A 21501-nucleotide genomic window follows, 5' to 3' on the forward strand; every position below is an offset into this window, starting at 1 on the left:
AAAAATACTCATGACCTAAGAGCCCGATCTTTCTCAAAATTTTCGCCATGTAGGAGACTGTTCGGAAATAATCCCACAATTTGACTAGTCAGCCAAACGTGCAATAATTAACTTAGAACAATAAAACCCACTAGATGTTATGTGGGGTTGCCGGGCAAGTAAAGGGTGAATGCACTGATTAATAATTAACACATGTCTTTATTATTTCTATTTATTTGAATTGATTTACAAAATGGTGAATTACAGACGAACTTTATATTTCTTGATAATCTTGTGGTGTTGAAATATATTTACTATGAATGAAGCAGGTTATAATCTATTGAATATTATCGCTAAGAGGTTATCATGATTGTAGTGCTCTGATCGAACACTGGAATGCTATTGTGTTTATCTTAACACGTGTGCAGTTGCCTCTAAATATCGGTCGTAAGAGAGCCTAAATGGAGGTTATGCAAAGCTGTGCGCTATCTGTGGCGGGGACAACTTGTAGTTGGAGGGGTTGAGAAGCCAATGTGGCGTTTATAGCTGGTCTTGTTCAAGAGTATGTCCGGGAAGCTTCCGTAGTTGGACTTTATCCGTCCGTCTTCTACATAAGCCGAGAAATCAAGAATGAGTACTAGCTGTAAGGACTTACTTGCAGTGTATCGTGATTTTCCAGTCTCTCTTCGATGGCTTGTTATTACGTTCCCTTGCAATGTTGCAACCCTTCAGTTCTTCCTTGTCTCCAAGTGAGACCACAAGTGGTCAGGTCCCACGCAATCCAGTCTTGATGAGATCAATTCAACTGTACACTAATTCACAATAGTGGAAAGAACTTATTATTAAAACTCAGCTAGCTAAACGACTCATCTCTCCGGTCCTCCTCCGTGAGAGTTGGTCGTGACTTATCCTTCACTGTAAGAAGTATTTGGAAAGAGTAAGTGAGGGTACATTACGTAGTCCCTTCTTAAAATGATTCACTGATCCCGCTCCACTTGGGATCCCTTCTTCCTTTATTAATTAACCAATCAGTGGTTGATCTTGGGTCGCACAATAGATTATGCACGCCTTCATTTCCACTTCCTTCCGGGCTCAGTTCCGAATTTGCTAATTGGGAAAGTGTCGGAAGGTGGCGAGCCTTTTTCATTGGTCACCTCTCTTTGGTTGCCTCATCCTTCTCTGGGACTTGGCTAGAAGAAGGGTCCGCTTGGGCGTGGTCAATTTTCCAATACGATCGACCAGATGTGGCATAGCCAAGAACAATGCAAGCATTGTCTTAAAGGCCGAGTGCGCACGTATGGTCATTGCATGTTGTTGCACGTACGGGTTTTGGGTTTTAGTAAATGTTTGTACTCAATGCTTTACGCATATCTGATATTCGTTTCGAATCTACTTTGGGGTTCTCCCGGCAGTAAACCCATTAGGTTCTACTGCACTGGGAGTATGAGCACGTTCCGCTAGAGTTTTCCAGATGTTTTATGACACTAGTACAATTAATTATGAGCAGGAAAGTTTTGAAGTCTTAAATACAATTTTCATGACATTACTTGTCAGATATTTTATTGCCTTATTAAACGGAGTCTCTTATTCTCAAACAGTATTTATAATGTGAATTTGAGATTATTAAGAAAACCTATTTGATGTTTTATTGTATAATATTTACAGATGATTTAAATTAATTTATATTGCTAATATAAATATTCATAAAAAAAATAATTTTCGAAAAGATATACTATTTATTGGACAATACCGAAATTTGTAAAAATTAAAATTTATGTATTATGTATATTAAATCTTGCAATTTTAACAACTTTCAATAGATAGCTTCAGCATATTTATATATTTTTTAACGTATATGTTCTTAACAAATACAACAAAATTTTAAATAGATTGAGAATGAGTAGTAAACTAAAAGGAAGAAAGAGAATGACAAGCTATAAAAAAAGGTTATGCAAATATATTTATTAAAATAAAATTTTTAATTTCTTTAAATAACACATTTAATCAATAAAATACAAATATTTTTATCATAGCATAAATTTTTTTTTCTTAGTATAAAGACTAAATAGAAAATAATAAGTGGTTTAATTTAAATTAGCAGAAACTTTAATTAAAAAAAAATATTTCTTTGTTATATATTCTTTTTAAATTATTGCTTACAGAAAATTAAAACTGTTAAAATTTGCGTTAATATTTAATTTAACTTAGAAAATTTTACATAATTATGGTCATAGTTATGTACTTAGCATACGGAAATATAAGAGAATAAATTATTTTCCTGAAATGCTAATTTTTAAATTATTGGTACCGACGTATTTTATGATTTATTACATGTTATATACATTTACTTATCTTAAATTCAGATAAAATAAATTTGTTATCACTTTTTAAATATCTTATTGCATATAATAAAATTTTTATTATTATTGAAATAAAAATAAAAAGTAATTTTCAAAATATACAATTTGGTCCGTTATTTTGCAAATTTTTTTAGGTACTATTAGTCAAGAAAAATAAATATTTATAAAACATAAATTTAATTATTTGTAACAAAAATTCTTTTTATCAAATAATTTTACAAAACAACTTTATGAAATAACAAATAATAATTAAATAAATCTTATCAGCTGTAAAAATGTAACTTAATGAAAAGAAACTCTTCAAAATTATATCTACAAGTCTTGAACAATAGAATATTAGTTTAATTAATTAATTAATAGAACAATAAATGTATTATTTCATTTTTATTTTAGAATGAAACTATGTTTAAGAGAGTAACTTTCAATACGATAATATATGAAAAATAATATATTGTAAAGTTAAGAAAATTTGATAATCATATTCACTTGTTAGGTTACAGTTTGAAAATTTACACAACTTAAATAAAAAAGTATTAGGTTAAGTCTATTATAATACTGAAAACCAAATAAGTATCTGCTTTCTTCAATACAAAAAAATCAATATTTATTGCTTTTAAAATTCTACTGAAAATATGCATACGTACATATAAACATTTGCAGTTATCTTAAACGTTTAATTTTATACTATTATATACTTATTATGTAATTATAATAAGTTAAAACAATTTACTCGTGTAATGTATTTATCATATGTATTTGATTTTAAAAAGTTTAATTTTTAATATTATTTTTTATCAATTTACTAAATTTCACTTTTGAAAGAAAGTTTTAAAAAATCATTAGGTGAAATGAAACGTAACTCAATTTCTTAAAACAAAACTTTTGCCTATACATTTATTATAATTTTTTTTAATTCATAGAATATTTTGATTAAATATAAAATAAAACTTGTATTGTAAAAAATTAGAATAATTGTTATATAAATAGTATTTGAAAATTTTAGAATTACATTAAAATAATTAAATAAATTATGATGAAAATAAATTCCAAGTTGAATTTTATTTTAATTTTTTTTCAATAAAATTTAATTTATAATTTACTTTGGTATAAATCAGTTGTATAAATAGAATATTGTTGATGAAAATAATTGATTTTAAATTGAAATATTTAGTTTTAACTACACATAAAGTAATGTTTACTTTTCCATGAAGTTCCGCTCCACGAGGAACACCGACTGCTACTCCACTATCGCTGTTACCAAGAAAATCTCCAACACTTACAGAATATCCAAGATAATTATTATCCTCATGTGCTGGGCCTTCAGCAGTTGCTAATAGATTTAACTGTTCATAAGATGATGTAATTCCTATAATAATAATAAATTCGTATGCTAATTAATATCTTAAAATTGTAATAAAAATCTGCTTTCCTTACCTAATAAAGCATACAATGTAAGAATGTGTATGATTTTCATCCACTTATTATCGTTTATTAAATTTACGAAAATATAATGTAGGATAATATATTATATAAGTAATAATTCAAATAAAGTAAATTATATATCTTTTTTCAAAAGGGCAAGTTATTCTTTTATGTTTCAATTTTTTCTTATACAGAATTATATAATCTCAATGTATCATTATAGATATCTGTTTTTATATATGTATCATTATGATCATTTATTTTTGGATAAGTGGATGCGTAAATTGTTTATAGTATATTTCTATTAATTGAAGAATTCATAATAAATTTATTATTTGAATTGTATCAGAGAAAATGATAAAATTACATACACGAACTATACAATTATTAAAATCGTTATTAAAATAAAATATTTAGAAGTTTAACCTAATAAAATAGATTGTTCATATCACTGATTACAAGTCTGGTTCTTTCATTTTGTTTATAGTTCGAGAAAAAAATAAAATTGTTTCTGTATAAAGCTATATCAATATATAATTTATGAATAATTTTATACATAAATGTTCACAAAAAAAAATTAATCTTAAAAATATGCAAAAAATATATGATTGTACAGATAATTTCATACTTTGGTAGTTGATCGAATGTTCTCTTCTATCGATGGTTTAAATGAGAAAAATATATGTAAGAATGACATCCATTTGGACATTCAGAATACATTGTATACAAAGTTTTCGTACTCTACTACTGTTAAAACAATGGATGAGACATTGCTCTTACAGTTTTGTATGTTAACGGATTCAGTTTAATATAAAATTAAAAATATAACCGAATGTCGATATTGCTTATAATCTATTTTAATTATAGATATATATTACTGTTCGTATTTCTGCAGAATGTAAATGCAAATGTATCTATAAGAGTATTGTTAATATTTACAATATCATTTAAAAACTGTATGATAAAAGAAAATTTAGTTATTTTCATCATGAAAAGTACTCTTGTTAATCAGAAAGATATATTAACTGCAAACTGTACATATTGCTCTACAATTCAAATGACAGTGTAGTTTATTATATTTTATCTATAAAATATCTTCTCACAACACACACTCGTGCACACATGTAGCGAGAAGTTATATTAGTCATGGATGTGATAAATTTATTTTATTTTAAATATCAGTTGTTAATATTTACTAAATTCTCATAGTGAAACATTTCACCATTTTGTTATTCTATTTTATTCAAATTATTAATTGAAATTATGCCGTACTTCAATTGTTGTTACTAAAATTAGATTATATAAGAGTAGTAAAATAAGTTTTAAAAGAAAATAGTAAGAAATATATATATATATATATATATATATAAGATAAAAAATATGGAATGTTAACAAGTTAGTATCGATTTATTTTTATAACGAATAATTTTACATTTTATGTATTTTTGTATACATATTAAGATAAAAATTATCGGTCTTCAATCTTAATAGATAAATCATTTTAAATACTCACCCTCTTTTATTGTTGTACCATGTATTTCTTTAATAGGAACAAATGGTAATGTTCTATTACTCTCTATAGTAAATAATTGCCCTAAAATTAGAGAAACATGAATAGTTAATATAGATATAAGTTAAGTAAATTAAATGTATTACTCATTTTTAATTTTTTAATTATGTAGTCATTAGTTTTTTGTTAGTAAAAACAATTAGTACAAAAACTTCCATTTTAATTCAGATGATCAGTTATTTTTGTATTTAACTATTAATTAGAATTTGAAGTTGATACTTGAGTATTTTATGGCTGTAATTAAGATATTCCAACTCCATTTTGACGAAAAAATATACATATGATTTCACATGAAAAACAAAACTGTTTCTTTACTAATCAACTAAACACTTTGATTACTAGTAAAAATTTTGCAAGCTATTGGGAACAACTATTTAACTATTTATTCGATATAATATAAAAAATAATTATATAAATTGAATACAAAATTATCAAATAACTTCCATGTTTATTGAGGAAAACCTTTTTATTAATAATTGAACTAAAAATAATTGTAATGATTACATATTGATAAATAATGCGCCTTATAGATATTTTCTAAAAAGAATTTGTTTTCAATTTTAAAGGAATTATGTTATTAATACGCGTAATAAAATATTTTTATATGTACTGTATTCATTTCTTAGACCATGATCAGTGTTTAAATAATAATAAAGTATAAATATATTTTTCTTTAAAAATTTAAAGATTCCGAATTGAGCGAAATATTGAATAACGTAACATACTATTATATGAATATATATACTAAATAACTAGTTAATATGAAAATAATTCCAGATGTATTTTACTGGTTGCACTGTTTACTTACTTTATTTAAATATTGTAAAGTTGGTTGTGGAGTTATTTATAATAATGCAAATACAATTATTCAATAAGAAAATATTATAGTGAGTTGCTAATAAAATAAGATTGTACATTTATAATACTAACATATTTTTTATCGATTCTACAACACTGATAATTCAATTTTACTGCATATATACAATTGAAAAAATCTTTTTAAAATCATCAGAAATAGGTAATTATATATTCTCGTGAATTAAATATGTACGAAGTTCCGAGGATATCCATTATCCAAAAACAATACATAATGAGCATTGAAACCAGAAGTAATTTTCGATACTATTCGATATTATATTGTAGAGTTACCAAATGGTTAATATATAAATGTGTAATAATAATAAATATATAAATGAAGATTGAAAGTTTCTCTTTTCATGAAGGAAAAGTTGTTAATCAGCAGTTATCCAAGATCTGGGGCATGAATAGAAGAATTACTTTCGCAATAAATCAAATTGTTACGATAAGTTTACAGAAATTTAATATACGAAGTTTAGAAATGACCAATTTAGTATAAATATACAAATAATATAAAATCCAGTAAGATCTTATAATTAATTGTAAGTAATATAGCTGAATGAGTATTTTGTTTTTGAAAATTGATCTATTCATTTTCATATTTACGTATGATCAAAATTCAATCCTTTCCCCGTTTTTAATATTAAATATTTTGATCCATTAATGTTTTGAAAAGTTTAATTCATAATTTACTGGATAAACAAATTAATAAAATATAATATGCATTATCCAAAAAGATCTTATTATTTGCATATAATTATGTTAATTAAAAAAATTCTTTGAATTATATGATCAAGCAATAATACAAAAATTAAAGATGTGTCTCACCTTGCCAATACCAACTACCAGGAGCGCCAATAAATAATCGTTTCCCATCCTAAAATGTTTTTAATACACATTATATTTGTTAAATTAAAATATTATGTACAATTAGAAATAAAAAATATTTTAATAAAAAACTTTTTTCTTCAAATAGTGAGGTATTGATATGTTGTTACACATTTCTTTTTAATATTTATACAGAAACTAAATTTGATAATTTAACAAAATTTTGATACACATTTTATATATGAATCATCAGATTAAATATTTTCAATATTTTTAATTTTAAGAAAATTATCTGATTTTTTATTAAAGGAATTATATTATCATTAAAATTAAAAATCAAAAAAATAATTAAATTAATTATTTTTCTTATAATACTATATTAAACCCTGCGCTTGTTTCATACGTATTTATAAAGCAAAATCAAACTTTAAGATGTTTTGAATATTAGTATCTGTTTGGAATTGTAGCCACCCGGATGGTCAGGTGACCAAGGTGGTTGGATTAGACCGTACCATCGGTTTAATAGTGGAAAGGGAGGGTGATAGGGTAGTGCATCAATTCAGTATAAGCACAAGTTTTAGTAACATTTATTTAAGGTTATGTTACAATTGATTGTTGTTTTTATCGGTCGTTGTGAGCAGGGCGTCATCCGGGTGTGCAAGGAGAGACTGGTCTTTTTGTACTGTAGCTGCTTTACCGCAATAATGATAAGAATTGCGGGGGCTACCAGATAGTATCGACGCCCTCTTTAGAGGTCTGATAATAATCAAGTTACAGAGGACTTGCCGATAATGTCGGCGCTGTGCCGCAATAAGAATAAATGACATAAATAGTTTGCTAGTGATGCTAGGCTATACAGGCATCCTCAGTACGGTCTGACAACAGGCAACTTGCGGAGGGCGCACCGTTAGTTGGTCAGCAATAAATAATGTAAACAAATGAGTATACCTTGCACGGATTCTGGTAGATAGACGTGTAGAACTTTACTAAGTGTGGCTTGCGCTATTTCACTTTGACTTACTCAACAAGACTACTTTACTTCAACGGTCGCTGCTCTTTATATATGGTTGCGTAGATTTAGAGTTTGGAACTAATACCTTTGGTATTGCTATGCCGAAGCTTTCTCGCGTGTTGCTAGAGTTTATTTCAAATAAGTTTCAAATTCAGTCAAATTCTCGGAAAGTGAACTTTAGCCGGTTCGTGATTCTTCCTTAGTTGCGATGCGGATAAATTATAAGTCTTTCTTAGGCGAAGCTTCTAGCTTTTTTTGAGAATTTTTCGTAGCAAATTTTCTGATTATGATTAAAAGTTTAGGAAATTAAATTTTTTGGTTAAATACGTTAATCCTGAACAGTATTTACATATACAATAACAGTTTTACTAGTTTTACAGTCATAATTAAATTAAATGAATATCCTAATATTAACATTTTTTTAACAATTTTGAATTCTAAAATTTTTGACTTCTATACGAGTACAATAATAAATAATTAACATGTAAGACATGTATTAATGAATTATAATACTTTTGTAAATTAAATATTTTATTTAAGATTTTTTATGAAGTGTATTCGAAACTGTTTGACTTTCTGGTTTCAACTGCTAATGTTGCGATCGCTTTATAATAAGTTCCTAAGTCCTAGCGGATACTTAGGAAGCAGTGTGTACTTCTTCGTTAAATATGGTTTATTTACAATTGCATTATTGATGTGTTGGATTTATACGATGGAAGGGTGTATACTATGTTCTTGAACTGCTCCTTGATGATGATGATGTTGTGGTTGATCTTGTAAGTATGCATACTCTTTATTAGTGAGTATGGTTATCTATTTATAATAGCCTTTGCTAATATTGTAAAGATTAGCAACGAATAATGATAGTCTTTTCTAATCTTGTATGGATTAGCATCGAATAATGATAGCCTCTGCTAATCTTGCAGGATTAGCAGCGATTTATACCTTAGACTTGTTTTATAGAGATACAGTAACCTTAACCTAATCTTGTGATGATTGTAGTAGTCTGGCATTTTCTTAATATGAAGGAGATATTGTCGAATCCTTATCTCGCAGCACAGAAAAATTGACGCGTCTTCCGTTGTGGTGAGCATTCGTGGATATAGCACACTAGCTCCTCATGGCTGACTAGCATTACTGACTGGCTTACTGACTGAAAATCTACTGCTTTCGCCTCGTGGTGTGCTTGCTTTGAATATCCACGCGGTAGCTTTGTTAGCTGACTACAATGGAAATTATTATGGTGCTAGAAATAATGGATGTGACTGTGGTGCAAGAAACAATGGAGGTGTTTGTGTGCTTGTTTTTTTTCAGATGTACCGGCTTTTCTGGATATCCAACTACCGTTGAAGTTTTTTCCAGAAATGATAACATTCGAGGTTCTCAGAATTTCGAACACAGTGTAATAAAATTTTTTTTGGAATTTGGATTCTATAATTTTTGTTTTGTTTTTAATACTATGTATTATAAATAGGATGATCGACACAGATGTCATTACAAAAAATAACCCCGCTTTATATATGCAGACTACTTTTTAAAATATTATTACCTTTGTTAAGGCAGCACCTATTCCAGCTTGACACATTCCTTGACGATGATGTCCGGCTGTATCGTCTGTAAAAGGTAGAAATAAAAGAAATCATTATATTTTATGATTGTAAATATAAAATGATTGTATCGATAAAAATTATAATACAAAATTTTTTAAACTGTTACTCATAAACTGTATTAAATCATTATAAGATATAGACTAAATATTTTCTTTTTAAATTACAAAATGAGCTTCATTGCAATAAAAAAACTAACACTATTATTAAAACAAATTAATATACGATCTAATATTAAATTGATGAAACAAGTAAGAAACAAAAAGAAAAATTTTATGTGCCTTTATTCAATTGTACTCTTGAAAAAATTTACTTTCACTGGTGTTTAACCAATATTACTTTCGTTTAAACAGATCTATAATGAGGGCATTGTTTTTATATACAACAGTAATTAATTTTTTTTTCATTTCAATGTTCCAATTGCTTCGAGTTTATTGATCGTTTTAACGAAGTTAGTAAATTTCTTTTAGTTTTGTAGTACTAAAAATTCAATTTTTACGTAGCTTCAAAATTTCATACTTAGAAATACAGTGGTAATACGAATGGAACCCTTTTATTTTAAGTTAAAGATAATGATTGAGTTTCATATTCTGAAGCAGGCACTTTGCTGAATACACTGTGAGCCAAATTGTAGAAGTGATGGTAGAACTACTGTCAGTACGTTGTAACAAACATGGGCTTTCGATAGCTCCTTGTTATTTTCAAACACTCCTATATATATATATATATATATATTTTTTTTTTAATTGTAATTTACCAAAAACAAACACGGACTACTATGAAATTCATTTAGAATCTATGTCTTCTTTGTTGAGTTTTATAAAACCGCGATTAATCAGTATAATTTGTATCATTAATATCAAGAACTTAATTATTATTAATAGTATTTCATTGCTGAAATGAAACGCCTTGATAACTTCTAATTTTAAAAGAAGCATATTAATTATCAATTACGTCACGTGGAATAAGTGGAAATCAATACAGCTATTGCTAACTAAAATATCATTTTATATATTTTTTTTTTTTGCTTTTTTATCAAAATTGTCAAATAGCAAATAGCTACTAACATTAGTGCTAACTTCGATTGGATGTTTTATATTAAAAAATGACAAATTTTGGTCTAAATTTAAATTGAGTAAATTACTAGTAATATTTTCTATATGTAACGTTTATTTATATCACATACACTTTTTGCTGAACAAAAATTTAAAAATGAATATAAACAGCAAAAAATTAAAAATATATAAAGAAATACATATGTATATTTATCTCAAATTTTGAAGTCATATTTTCAATAAATTTAAAGAATTTAATTATCATTACAATTGATAAATATATATAAGGTATATGATATTTCAAATTTGTATACTGAAAATTTACTTTTTATGTTTCATAATAGTGCATAGAAAATATGTGACTTTATTTTACGTATATTTTAATGTATTTTTAATTTATATTATGCAATAATATTATGACATTCTTATTGCATGAACAAAACAATGTCAAAGAATATGTCGAGGTTTTTCAAGAATATAACATAAATTTTGTAATTCAAAAATTTTGAAGTATGATATAAATTCATTAAAATAAAAGTAATGATATTTAAAAAAAAATCATTAATATTAGATTACTGATTATTCGGAACCAATCCGTTTATGTTCATTTTTAATAAGCTTTTTTTTTTAAATACATTTATATATTTTTTTCTTACATATTTGTGAAATTATAAAATAGATTGCTTGACCGAAATTGAAATGTATTGTTTAAAATACTGACAGTATTTTTGTAATCAAGATACAATAACTCAATTGTATAAATTACTAAAATGAGAAGCAAGTAAATAAAATTCCTCCAACAAATTTACAGAACAGATAGTTTATTCATTTTTATTCCGTAATGCATTGAATTTAATATTACGTATCGCATTTACCTATCTGTTACCAGTTGTTCCATATAATGTCTATCGAATGATCGATATAAATTACTAAATTGTTATTAGTAATAAATAAATAGATACATCATGATTATTAAGTATTCATAATGTACATAAACATATAATTATCCGTATTCTTTAAAAATAAGAACGGAAAACAGACGCAAGTGTAATAAAAAAATATTAGCATTTGAAATAAAATTTAACCTATTCAACTAATAATAAAATCTAATGTATTTTCTTTCAAAATAATACTTACTGTTACGGCATGGCGAATATTCTATAGATGACCCATCACTCATTGAATTTATCCAGCATGTACCAACAACATCTTTAAATCCAGCAACAGACCAGTTAGCTTTAATATAACCAAACCAATGATACTTAGGAGCACAAGCCTATAAAATGAAATTATAATTTCATTGGATATTTATTCAAAATATTTTTAAATTATTTGATTTAGTAATTTAAAATTAAGTTAATTATGTTACTTATTAATGTATATATAGTTGTCTAAAAATAGAATACCGGGCGAGGAGGACGAAATATCTAAGATTAGGTGAGAGCTCCCGATGTTGATAGGAGGATTGCAGGCTAGTGGACAAGATAGTACATGTATTCAATAAAGAGTGGTTTTGTTTTACTTATATAATTGCACTAGTTGATTATAATGAGTTTTATTTTATGATTGAACATTTGCTTTTCTTGATTTGTATGTGTTATTACCACTGAGCGTTCACGGACGTCGCATACACAGGAAGAAGTTGAAGCCTTGCTGTTCCTCTATATGTAATACACGTGTAGATGGAATAATACACACAGAAGAGCGAGTTCGTAAACCCCCGCGCTTCCTTGTATATGAGCACGTGGCGATTGCTTGAATTGCTTGTATTTGTGTTTTGCAGATAGCTTTACGTATCTGCAGATTGACGCGTATGGCTTGTTATAGTTATGTATTAATTAGGAATGGAACGATACCTCGTAGTTCTGCACGTTGTGTTGAGCTATGTTTTGTCTTGTTTTTTGAATTTGCCTCGAGCGGCTACTTGCAGTTTGATTGTGTATACTGTGCGAACTGATATTCGTAGTTCTCGATTGCCCTTTTTTGTATTACACTGCTGCGAGTGTATGATTTGATTATCTAGTACTTGTGTTGAATAGATTAATCTTGGACTTTTGCGTTTAATTGACTTGTTCATTTTCTGTTAGATAAGATAAGATAAGTGATTGTGTCATGCCGGCGTTGCCTTTTTTAAAGCCTTCTCTCGACCACGCGGTGGTCGGTGAGAATTCCCTCTCTTTTGGTGTCGCCAATCAGAGCTGTCTTGTCGATCATGGCATCGCCAATGAGATTTAGTCTTATTAGTGTGTCCAATCAGAAGTCTTCTTTAATTTATGGTATTTCTAATCAAAGCGCCTTTTGAGTGGTGTGGTCTCCCACCAGTGAGTCTTCCAAGATGGAGGCTCCAATGAGAGCGGGTCTTGCTCAACTCCCCTGAATGACGGGGGTCTTGATGCCGCGCTTTTCCCTCTCCATCCTAGCATCGTCGCATGCGTTTCTTGTAATCATGCGCGTTGCGAAGATTAGGTGTAGCATTGTTTTTGAGTGGATCATCTGGCTTGTGTTTTTCAGACTAATTTTATAACTTGTTTACGATAGATGCTTAGTTTTATGACGTGTTTTTGCTGGACACTTGGACCTTTGTTCTCGCCAAATGTGTTTTAAATTGTATTTTCTTTAGATATTCGAAGGTTTGCTGAATTGTTTAAATTTAGTTAATCCGAGGCGCGTTTGAATGTTTATTCCTTGAGTAGTCGAGAGTTCGCTTTTTTCGGAACTCTTATCTCGAATGTTCCAGATGTTTAATGAGCTGGGAGTTTTCTTACATTCTCGAACAGTGTATTTACACACACACACACACACACACACACACATATATATATATATATATATATATATGTTCGAGATTACGCGAACCTTTCGCTAGTGTCAGACATCTGCAAAAAACCGTTGTAGCTAAACATCTGGAAATAGTCATTACACCCAAATATTAAAATCTATCGGTACACAACCACATCCACTGTTTTCAAATCTGGCCATACTGTCGCTTGGATTAGCCAAGCGAGGGCGCTTGGGTCAGAGGTTCCTTTTGGCGGGAAAGCTAAGACTACTTTCTCTGTTTGAAGGCGCAGCCACTAGGAGCGTTAAAAGTAGAAAGGCGGTCCAAGTAGAGGCGCGCTCATGCGGTCGTGCTCTGATTGAAGACGCCTAAGTCCCCGGAGCACTCTGATTGGAGAAACATAAGGCAGAGGCGTTCTCTAAGCTGGGACATTTGGTCAGTGGCTTTACAAGTGGGAACGTCACAACCACAAGCACTGTCTAAGTGGAGAAATCAAGGAAGAAGAAAGAAGGCTCTTACTGTTGATACTATAGTGATCAAGCTGTAAGTATGGCCACGACATAAGGAAGACGCGTCAATTCTCCTGCCCTACAAATCAAGGGTGTTAACACTACCTCCAGAAAATGCCAGACTACACAATACATACTCCATAATAAGGAGTGTGCTTGAACATTACTAATCCTTGCAAAATCAGCAAGAAAATTAAACTCATCAACATCAAGGAGCATCTCCAGTAGATAACTTATTCAACACAAGATTAGTTCGAAGCAACTGTAACGATGTGATTGAATATAGTGTATACCCTTCCATAACATATAAATCCAACCAAACAATAGTGTAACTGTAAATAAACCATATTTTTCGAAGAAATGCATACTGTATTTCTAAAGCCCTTTCACTTACCTCCTTCCCAAGTACCCGCTAGGGCGGGCGGTAAATTAAAGCCATCGAAACATTGGCAGTTCGAGCCAAGAAATCAAACAGTTTCGAACAATATATATAGCTTTATTTTATTGTTAATAAAAAAAATAATTATGATGAATATTTTAAATAATTTCTGAAATAATATAAAATATTACAATACAAAATTTAATAAAATATAATTTATTTATACTAAAAGTAAATTATTCTTAATTTAAAAATAAACAATCAGTGTGATAGTTTTTAATCAAGATTATGATTCCGTATTAATATCAATGTGCATCTAAAGTAACTGATCAGTTGTGATGGAAATTGCTAAAACTATATTAGAGAATGTTAGTTACAGATATACAGATAATTCAATGAGTAATCATCAAATAATTTTAATTATCGTTTTATTTATAAATTTTAAATATTTATAACTGTATTAATTTATCATCTATCAAAAAAAAATTTAATTAACTTGATGAAACTATTAAAATATACATTTTAATGTGTCCCAACTCTTTTAGATAGGGTGCTCATGTATTGAGTGTAAATATATTAACCAAATGATACTTTATGCTGTAAACAACGGAACAACATTTTTGTTAGATAATTAATTAACATTTAATTTTAACATTTGTTAGATATTTCCTATATGATATTAATTTATATATTTTAACTTTTCCCTTATATTTACAGCTTTCCATAATTAGTAAAATCTTCACGATTATTTAAAATGAGCTATTTAGTATGAAATTTAAGGGGCTGGTACTGAAAGATATGAATATATAAAAATGGTTGAAAGCTAATACACCTCGTACTGAACTTGCACTTTATGTTAGAACAGGAAACTTTGCATTAAAACATCTCTACGTTGAATAATCCAAATAGTGTATATATACAATATATTCAAATAAAACAATCACAATTATAATATCCTTATGTTAAATACTAACTAATAGTGGGCCTCCATCTTTCATTGAAGTTGATATTGTCGCACCAAACCACTGATATGATTTATCATCAATAGGTTCTATACCTTTGGAATTTTTTGTCGATCTAACATAATCGATACCTGAAATTACAAATCATTTCAATCACATATAAATATTTATATAATAGTATATTTTATTCTTTCTCTTTCTAAGATTTGGCATTTTGTGGCATGTCAATAAAAATGAATACAATTTAATACATTTTGTCATTATCTGCTTTTCTTATTCTTTTATATGTACTAAAACTGAACCACAACTTTAAAAACAAAAACTGGTCTCTATTAATCAATATTTTCAGTTAGTGCATGCTTAGCGAGGTTCCGTAGTTAATGCTGAGGATTATCAAAGGGGTGGTTATACATCAGAGCATACAAAAATAAATTTGAAGGACTTACGACGTTACCATACTAATATTTTAATTTAGTATTAGTGACAAAAAAGAAATTATAAATTGATAAATATTACTAAATAATGATATTTCAAAAACGTTGCATTTATATAAATAAAAGTAAATGAAAATATAAATAAAATAAAAAATATATTAAAAAAATTATTTCACGATTTATGTTAATAAAAATTTTTATTATTCAATTTGTTTACAATTAATTACAATTTATAAAAACAAATAATTGTATGATCACTTATTAATATTATCAAATATTACTAAAATTCAATTTAATTAATTACATTATCGATTTTAATTGGCATGAAATCTAATAAGAAATTTCATTAGATTTCAACATAGTACTTAAAATAAACTTATATGTAAAAATTTTTTACATATAATTATTAAACTTCAAATTATTATAAAAATTTTGAGCTATATCTCAAATTAATTTATATTTTGTATTAGTAATACTAACAAATAGACATACTATACAAACTTTCTTATATATAATGTATAATAAATTTTAACCACTGATAATTTTTAGAATGTAAACAATAAAACAGTTAAATTGTATTCTGTTTATTGCAACATAGATATTTAAATTATTTAAAATTATTTATAAATGTTGTTTTTCCTAAAATTACTATTAGATTTATATGCTTTTATTTATTTGTAAACAATAAAATTAATAACGCTTCCAGCTTGGAATGTATTGGTAATTTTTTCATAATTTAAAGAGTTGTTTAAATATTGAGAACATATAATAACATATTGTATCTACTTTTAAATTCTTATAAAAGTATAGCCTACATAAATCCATTAACTATTGTAATACAAAATTGATACAATCGGTTATCAAATAGATCGTCTTTTTAGTTAATCATATATCTTATTATATCGTATATTTCGTATAATCGTGTATCTGTTTTATTTTTTATCTATAATTAGGAAAATTTTTATTTATTTATTTTTATATCACTTAAATTGATTTATAATTTGCAACAAATTTCTAAAAAAAAATGGTATATTGATCAAAACGTCATAAATTGTAAAGCCGATTTAAAGTTTTTTAAGACAATCTTAAAATTAAGTTAGTTATTCCGGAATTGTTAATAAATTTTTAATAATAATAATTATTAATTATATTCAATTTCAATATTTTTTATAAAGCGTTCTTCACTTAAACATATTCTGCGAAGCTTTAAATAGAAAAGCAGAATAAGTTGTGTTGGGATTCTAGAAATATTTTTTTGTATCTATCACAAATGCAGAAATCAAGTTTCATTATAATTTATAATAATAATGCTTTAAGTCTTTTATTTATTAATTTCCCTCTGATTCATTAATGGCGTAAATACTTTAATCTCAATATGTGCTGCTATTATGAGAAGGTTTCTACTTTAATAAATATAGTAAAGCAGTCCATAATAATTTTAAATATTATGATAAATATCCTAATATATCAGTTGAAGTATTGAATATTATTATTTATTCTCTTGAGGCAAAAGTAATAACATAAGTAATTTAATAAAAAATTGTAGGCTAAATCTATTTATTTGGGATTAAGTTAAATAAATACAATTAAATACTTTTAATTATCTTGGATAGTAAACATATGTATTTGCAGAGATTTCGTCCTGGGTCAGACGAATGAAATAGTAAGAAGAAAAATTATAACTATAAGTAATTAAATACGACTATAATAGTACTACAATAACTAAATAAATTATTATTATAAATCAGAATTATTAAAATTTGTACACTATCTTATTATTATTTATATTTTTTTAGAATACAAGGTTTAATCAATGTTATTATTCAGATATTAAGATTAAAATTTTAAACACCTTATTTTTGTATTTTTTACGATTTTGGATGTTTCTTGTTTTTAATAAAAATCCAATGATTTGAACATAATAAATAAATAGATATAAAGAGAAACGTGGATAAAATTCAAGGTTAAAAACAATTTAATACTTTTAATTAAAATATTAGTAATTACATATTATTAAATTTATAAATGTTAAATTTATTAAAATTTTAATTTGGTACAAAAATTATTACTTGAATTATATATATTATAATATAATACAATGATTCTTTATTAAAACAACCAGTATAATCAAAATATAACTTTAACAATCATTAATCGATCTTCAAATCTTGTTTAGTAACTTTGATGGTATTTTATATAAAGTTTTTATTTATATTGTTATTATTATGTTTTTAATTATATTGCTTAAGCGAATATCGAATTGAGCAGTATGTGCAACTTGAATCATATTATCAATATATAAATTATTATTATAACTTGATTTTATAAATATATATAAAAATTCGAAATATTTTTCGATTCAATATTATAATAATTTTGTACCTTTTTTATCGAATTCGATAGGAAAACACCTATTATCTTCTGCTATATCACATTTAAATACAGCCCCACCTTTTTCAATATCTTTTTGATAAGTTTGATTTAATGGAGCTCCAACTATAATCCTGCAATAAATTTTTAATAGAAATGTTACACTTTATTAACAAGTCATTGAAAAATACTCATAAAAAAGTAAATAATTAAAAATTATTAAAAAGATATTTTCACGTATTATCCAAGAAAAATTTAATTTATTTTGTTCTCTAACACTTCATTTATCTACATTATTATATTAAATAAAAATTATATTAGTTAGGAAAATCGTCTTAATAAGACTTACATTTCTTATTTAAAAAGGTGGTATGAAACTGGTGAAAAAAAGTAATGAAATATAAATATTCAAAATATTTACAATAATTTTAATCAGATAAAATATTACATTATAATAAAATATATATTATATAATTTTAGAATATATTCAGGATTCGATTCACAGCTTGAATATGATAATATGATAATAAGATAGTTTTAAAACTATTAATTACAACTTTTTTTCTTATTTTTGCCTATGCATTATTATATTTTGATTAATTATTTACATAATTTATTTTAATTATAGATTAAATATATGAAAACTTATGAAAAATATATAAAAATATTCATCAAATAGAGTTGTCTTTGAAAATTCTAACTAAATAATAATTAAATACAAATTTATTTAGAAAAGACGATGGCAAGCAAAATAAACAATACATATTCTTTACATAATAGCTTTCAAAAAGTAAATAATATTTCAAAATATCTATATCTTATACATGTGTACATCCATATTGTAATAATTACTTTATTCTATTTTTTCATTAATGTGATAATTAAAATAAAATAATACAAAAAAAATAATAATAGAACTATTCCAAATTGTGTTCTACATATGTATAAAACTATTTGTTTTAAATATAAAATTATCTTAGCTTTAAAATTTTATGGCATTTATGGCCTAAAATAATCTTATAAAATAAATGGATTATGTTTACTTATATTTACTTTATATATGCAATTTTAATACATTAGAAATATACGGTTCCTTGCTATGAGACTGAGCCATATAAACATTTATAAATATATCTATTGTATTGTATTATATATTTTGATGAAAAAAGTTTTATGAAAAATATCCTTAGTAAAATAATTGAATATATTTTTAAACAACTAAGAATCAAGAATTTCAACAGTTTATATTGCAAATGATAAAACAAGGAAAACTTGGAAAATTATTCATAAATATGATTGTAAAGATCTACACAATGATAGATTGAGTATACTATAATGTATAATGAATTAATCTTCAAAGTAAAAGAATTCTTTAATTGTGTCATAAAGGTATAAAGTTTTAAAAACGATATATCCATATAAATTTGTTCTTTATATGATCATTGTTTATTTTTCTTTTGATATATATATATAAGCATTTATTTATGTGGTATTAAATTTATACACTAATTAAATAATATATTCTCTACTCAATATCCTTTTATACCATTCTTATAATTTGAAAATATTTGAATATAAGATTCTAGAATCAACTGAATTTGTTGCAAAAAATATGTCTTCATCATGTGAATTAAAAAAATTTGGATAAATGGAACAATAAGTTATTACTGTATTTTATAATTATATTCTTCTAACATTTTTAATTAAAGCAATTGGAAAAATTAATATTTGAATTAAAACATTTATACTTAAATTTTAATTAAAGTTGAAATTGTTATAATTGAATTAAATTTATATCTAAAAGTATAAAATATCTTCAGTTTTATGATTAAAGCGAATATTGATATAAATTTTGTAATGAATAATAAGAATTTTTGAACATTATAATTTTTTAATATATTGTAAATTAAGAAACAAATAAGGTCTTTTTTTTTACATGAATAATATTTGTGTTCTACTTACCAACCACGATGTTTTTCATCACGATATTGTGCTACAGAAAAACCAAACATAGATTGTATTCCACCTTTATAAATTGTATAGTGATCAATTTCTATATTAAATGCCCAAACATACTTCTGACTGTATATAAACATTATTAAATAATAAAAAAGAAAATAGTATTTCCGCATAATTGACAAAATTTTGATTTCTAAGAAATAGAATATAATTGTTCGAAGGAGTAAAGTATTCAATTTTTATTCAATAACTGTATAACGTTTATTGAATATTTAAATTAATATCACGAACTTTTTTAATTTTTATCAAAATTGTTATTAAAATTAACAATTTTCATTTAAAAATTGTAACGCTAGTAATATTAGTATAAAAATATTAACATAATTTCTTATTAAATAAATATCAATAAAACAAATACATTACACAAATCAAACTAACAACTTGTCTCAAATAGACTTACTTAGGCCTAAAAATCATCAATCTGTAGAGCTTGACGAATAACCAGTTGACATTCATTATAACTGCCCACATAATAAATGAAAAATTAAACATTAATTACATATCAAATTGATATATAAATTGAAAACTTTTATTGTAATAATTCACTATTTGTTTTAAAATTTTTTGGACTTACTAATGTTAAACTTATACAAGTTACTTATATTTTACGAATTTTAAACACGTTTGTATTATATAAATATCTAACAAATATGAATGGTTTTTAAACTATATGTAGTTATGTACATTGAAAATTCTTTTTTAAGATACATTTTCCAAATATTGGATTTTTTTATATAATATAAATTTTTCACATTAATACGACTTACGTAAATAAATGAAAATAGTCATATAATTTAATATATTTTTTATTCAATAACTAATTCCAGATTAATGAGGCACTTGTCAAACAAGAACCTTATAAATTTTCCATATTTTATTTATTGCTAAAATGAATAAATTGAATAAATCATATATTTAATGAAAATAATATGTATTTTAAATGAACATATATTCACATTGATTGTTGCATTGCATTAATACACATTTTTTTCATAATAAAAATGTTAATTTTATTGTTTTGTATTTACGCATAGTAGTATTAATAGTTTTAATTAAAAAATTATAATATAAATTTTATACAAAATTAGTCATATCATTAAAATTATATTGATTAATTTGCAAAATTTAAATAAATTTTACAAGTAATATTGTTGTTAAAAGCCATTTATAAATAATTATAATTTTATTTAATAAATAATGTAGTTTTAATTCAATTATTTAATGAATTTTTAATTTTGAACATTTTAATATAAATAATGTTTCAAAATAAAATTTATACTCTCACAAATAAGAAAAATTAAGAATTATATGTTTAAGAATAATTATTTTTTAAATACTATTTAAAAATATTTATAAGG

At 25.5% G+C, this 21501-nt stretch overlaps 1 protein-coding gene across 1 annotated transcript in view; it reads right to left on the minus strand.

The window, feature by feature from the left end:
- Positions 1-20211, minus strand: part of LOC105365968 (integrin alpha-PS2-like) — a 51582-nt gene extending 31371 nt beyond the window's left edge. Inside the window, exons 1-8 of the mRNA XM_011504267.1 lie at positions 20087-20211; positions 18137-18258; positions 15333-15451; positions 11829-11967; positions 9579-9643; positions 7018-7066; positions 5275-5355; positions 3539-3705 (exon numbers count right to left, since the gene is read on the minus strand). Of these exons, the coding sequence (XP_011502569.1) occupies positions 3539-3705; positions 5275-5355; positions 7018-7066; positions 9579-9643; positions 11829-11967; positions 15333-15451; positions 18137-18258; positions 20087-20136 (792 nt within the window). The 5' untranslated portion in view covers positions 20137-20211. The remainder of the gene's footprint in view (positions 1-3538; positions 3706-5274; positions 5356-7017; positions 7067-9578; positions 9644-11828; positions 11968-15332; positions 15452-18136; positions 18259-20086) is intronic.
- Between the last annotated feature and the right edge of the window lie 1290 nt (positions 20212-21501).

The sequence above is a fragment of the Ceratosolen solmsi genome, unplaced genomic scaffold (assembly GCF_000503995.2).
Source record: "Ceratosolen solmsi marchali unplaced genomic scaffold, CerSol_1.0 scaffold19, whole genome shotgun sequence".
Lineage (NCBI taxonomy): Eukaryota > Metazoa > Arthropoda > Insecta > Hymenoptera > Agaonidae > Ceratosolen > Ceratosolen solmsi.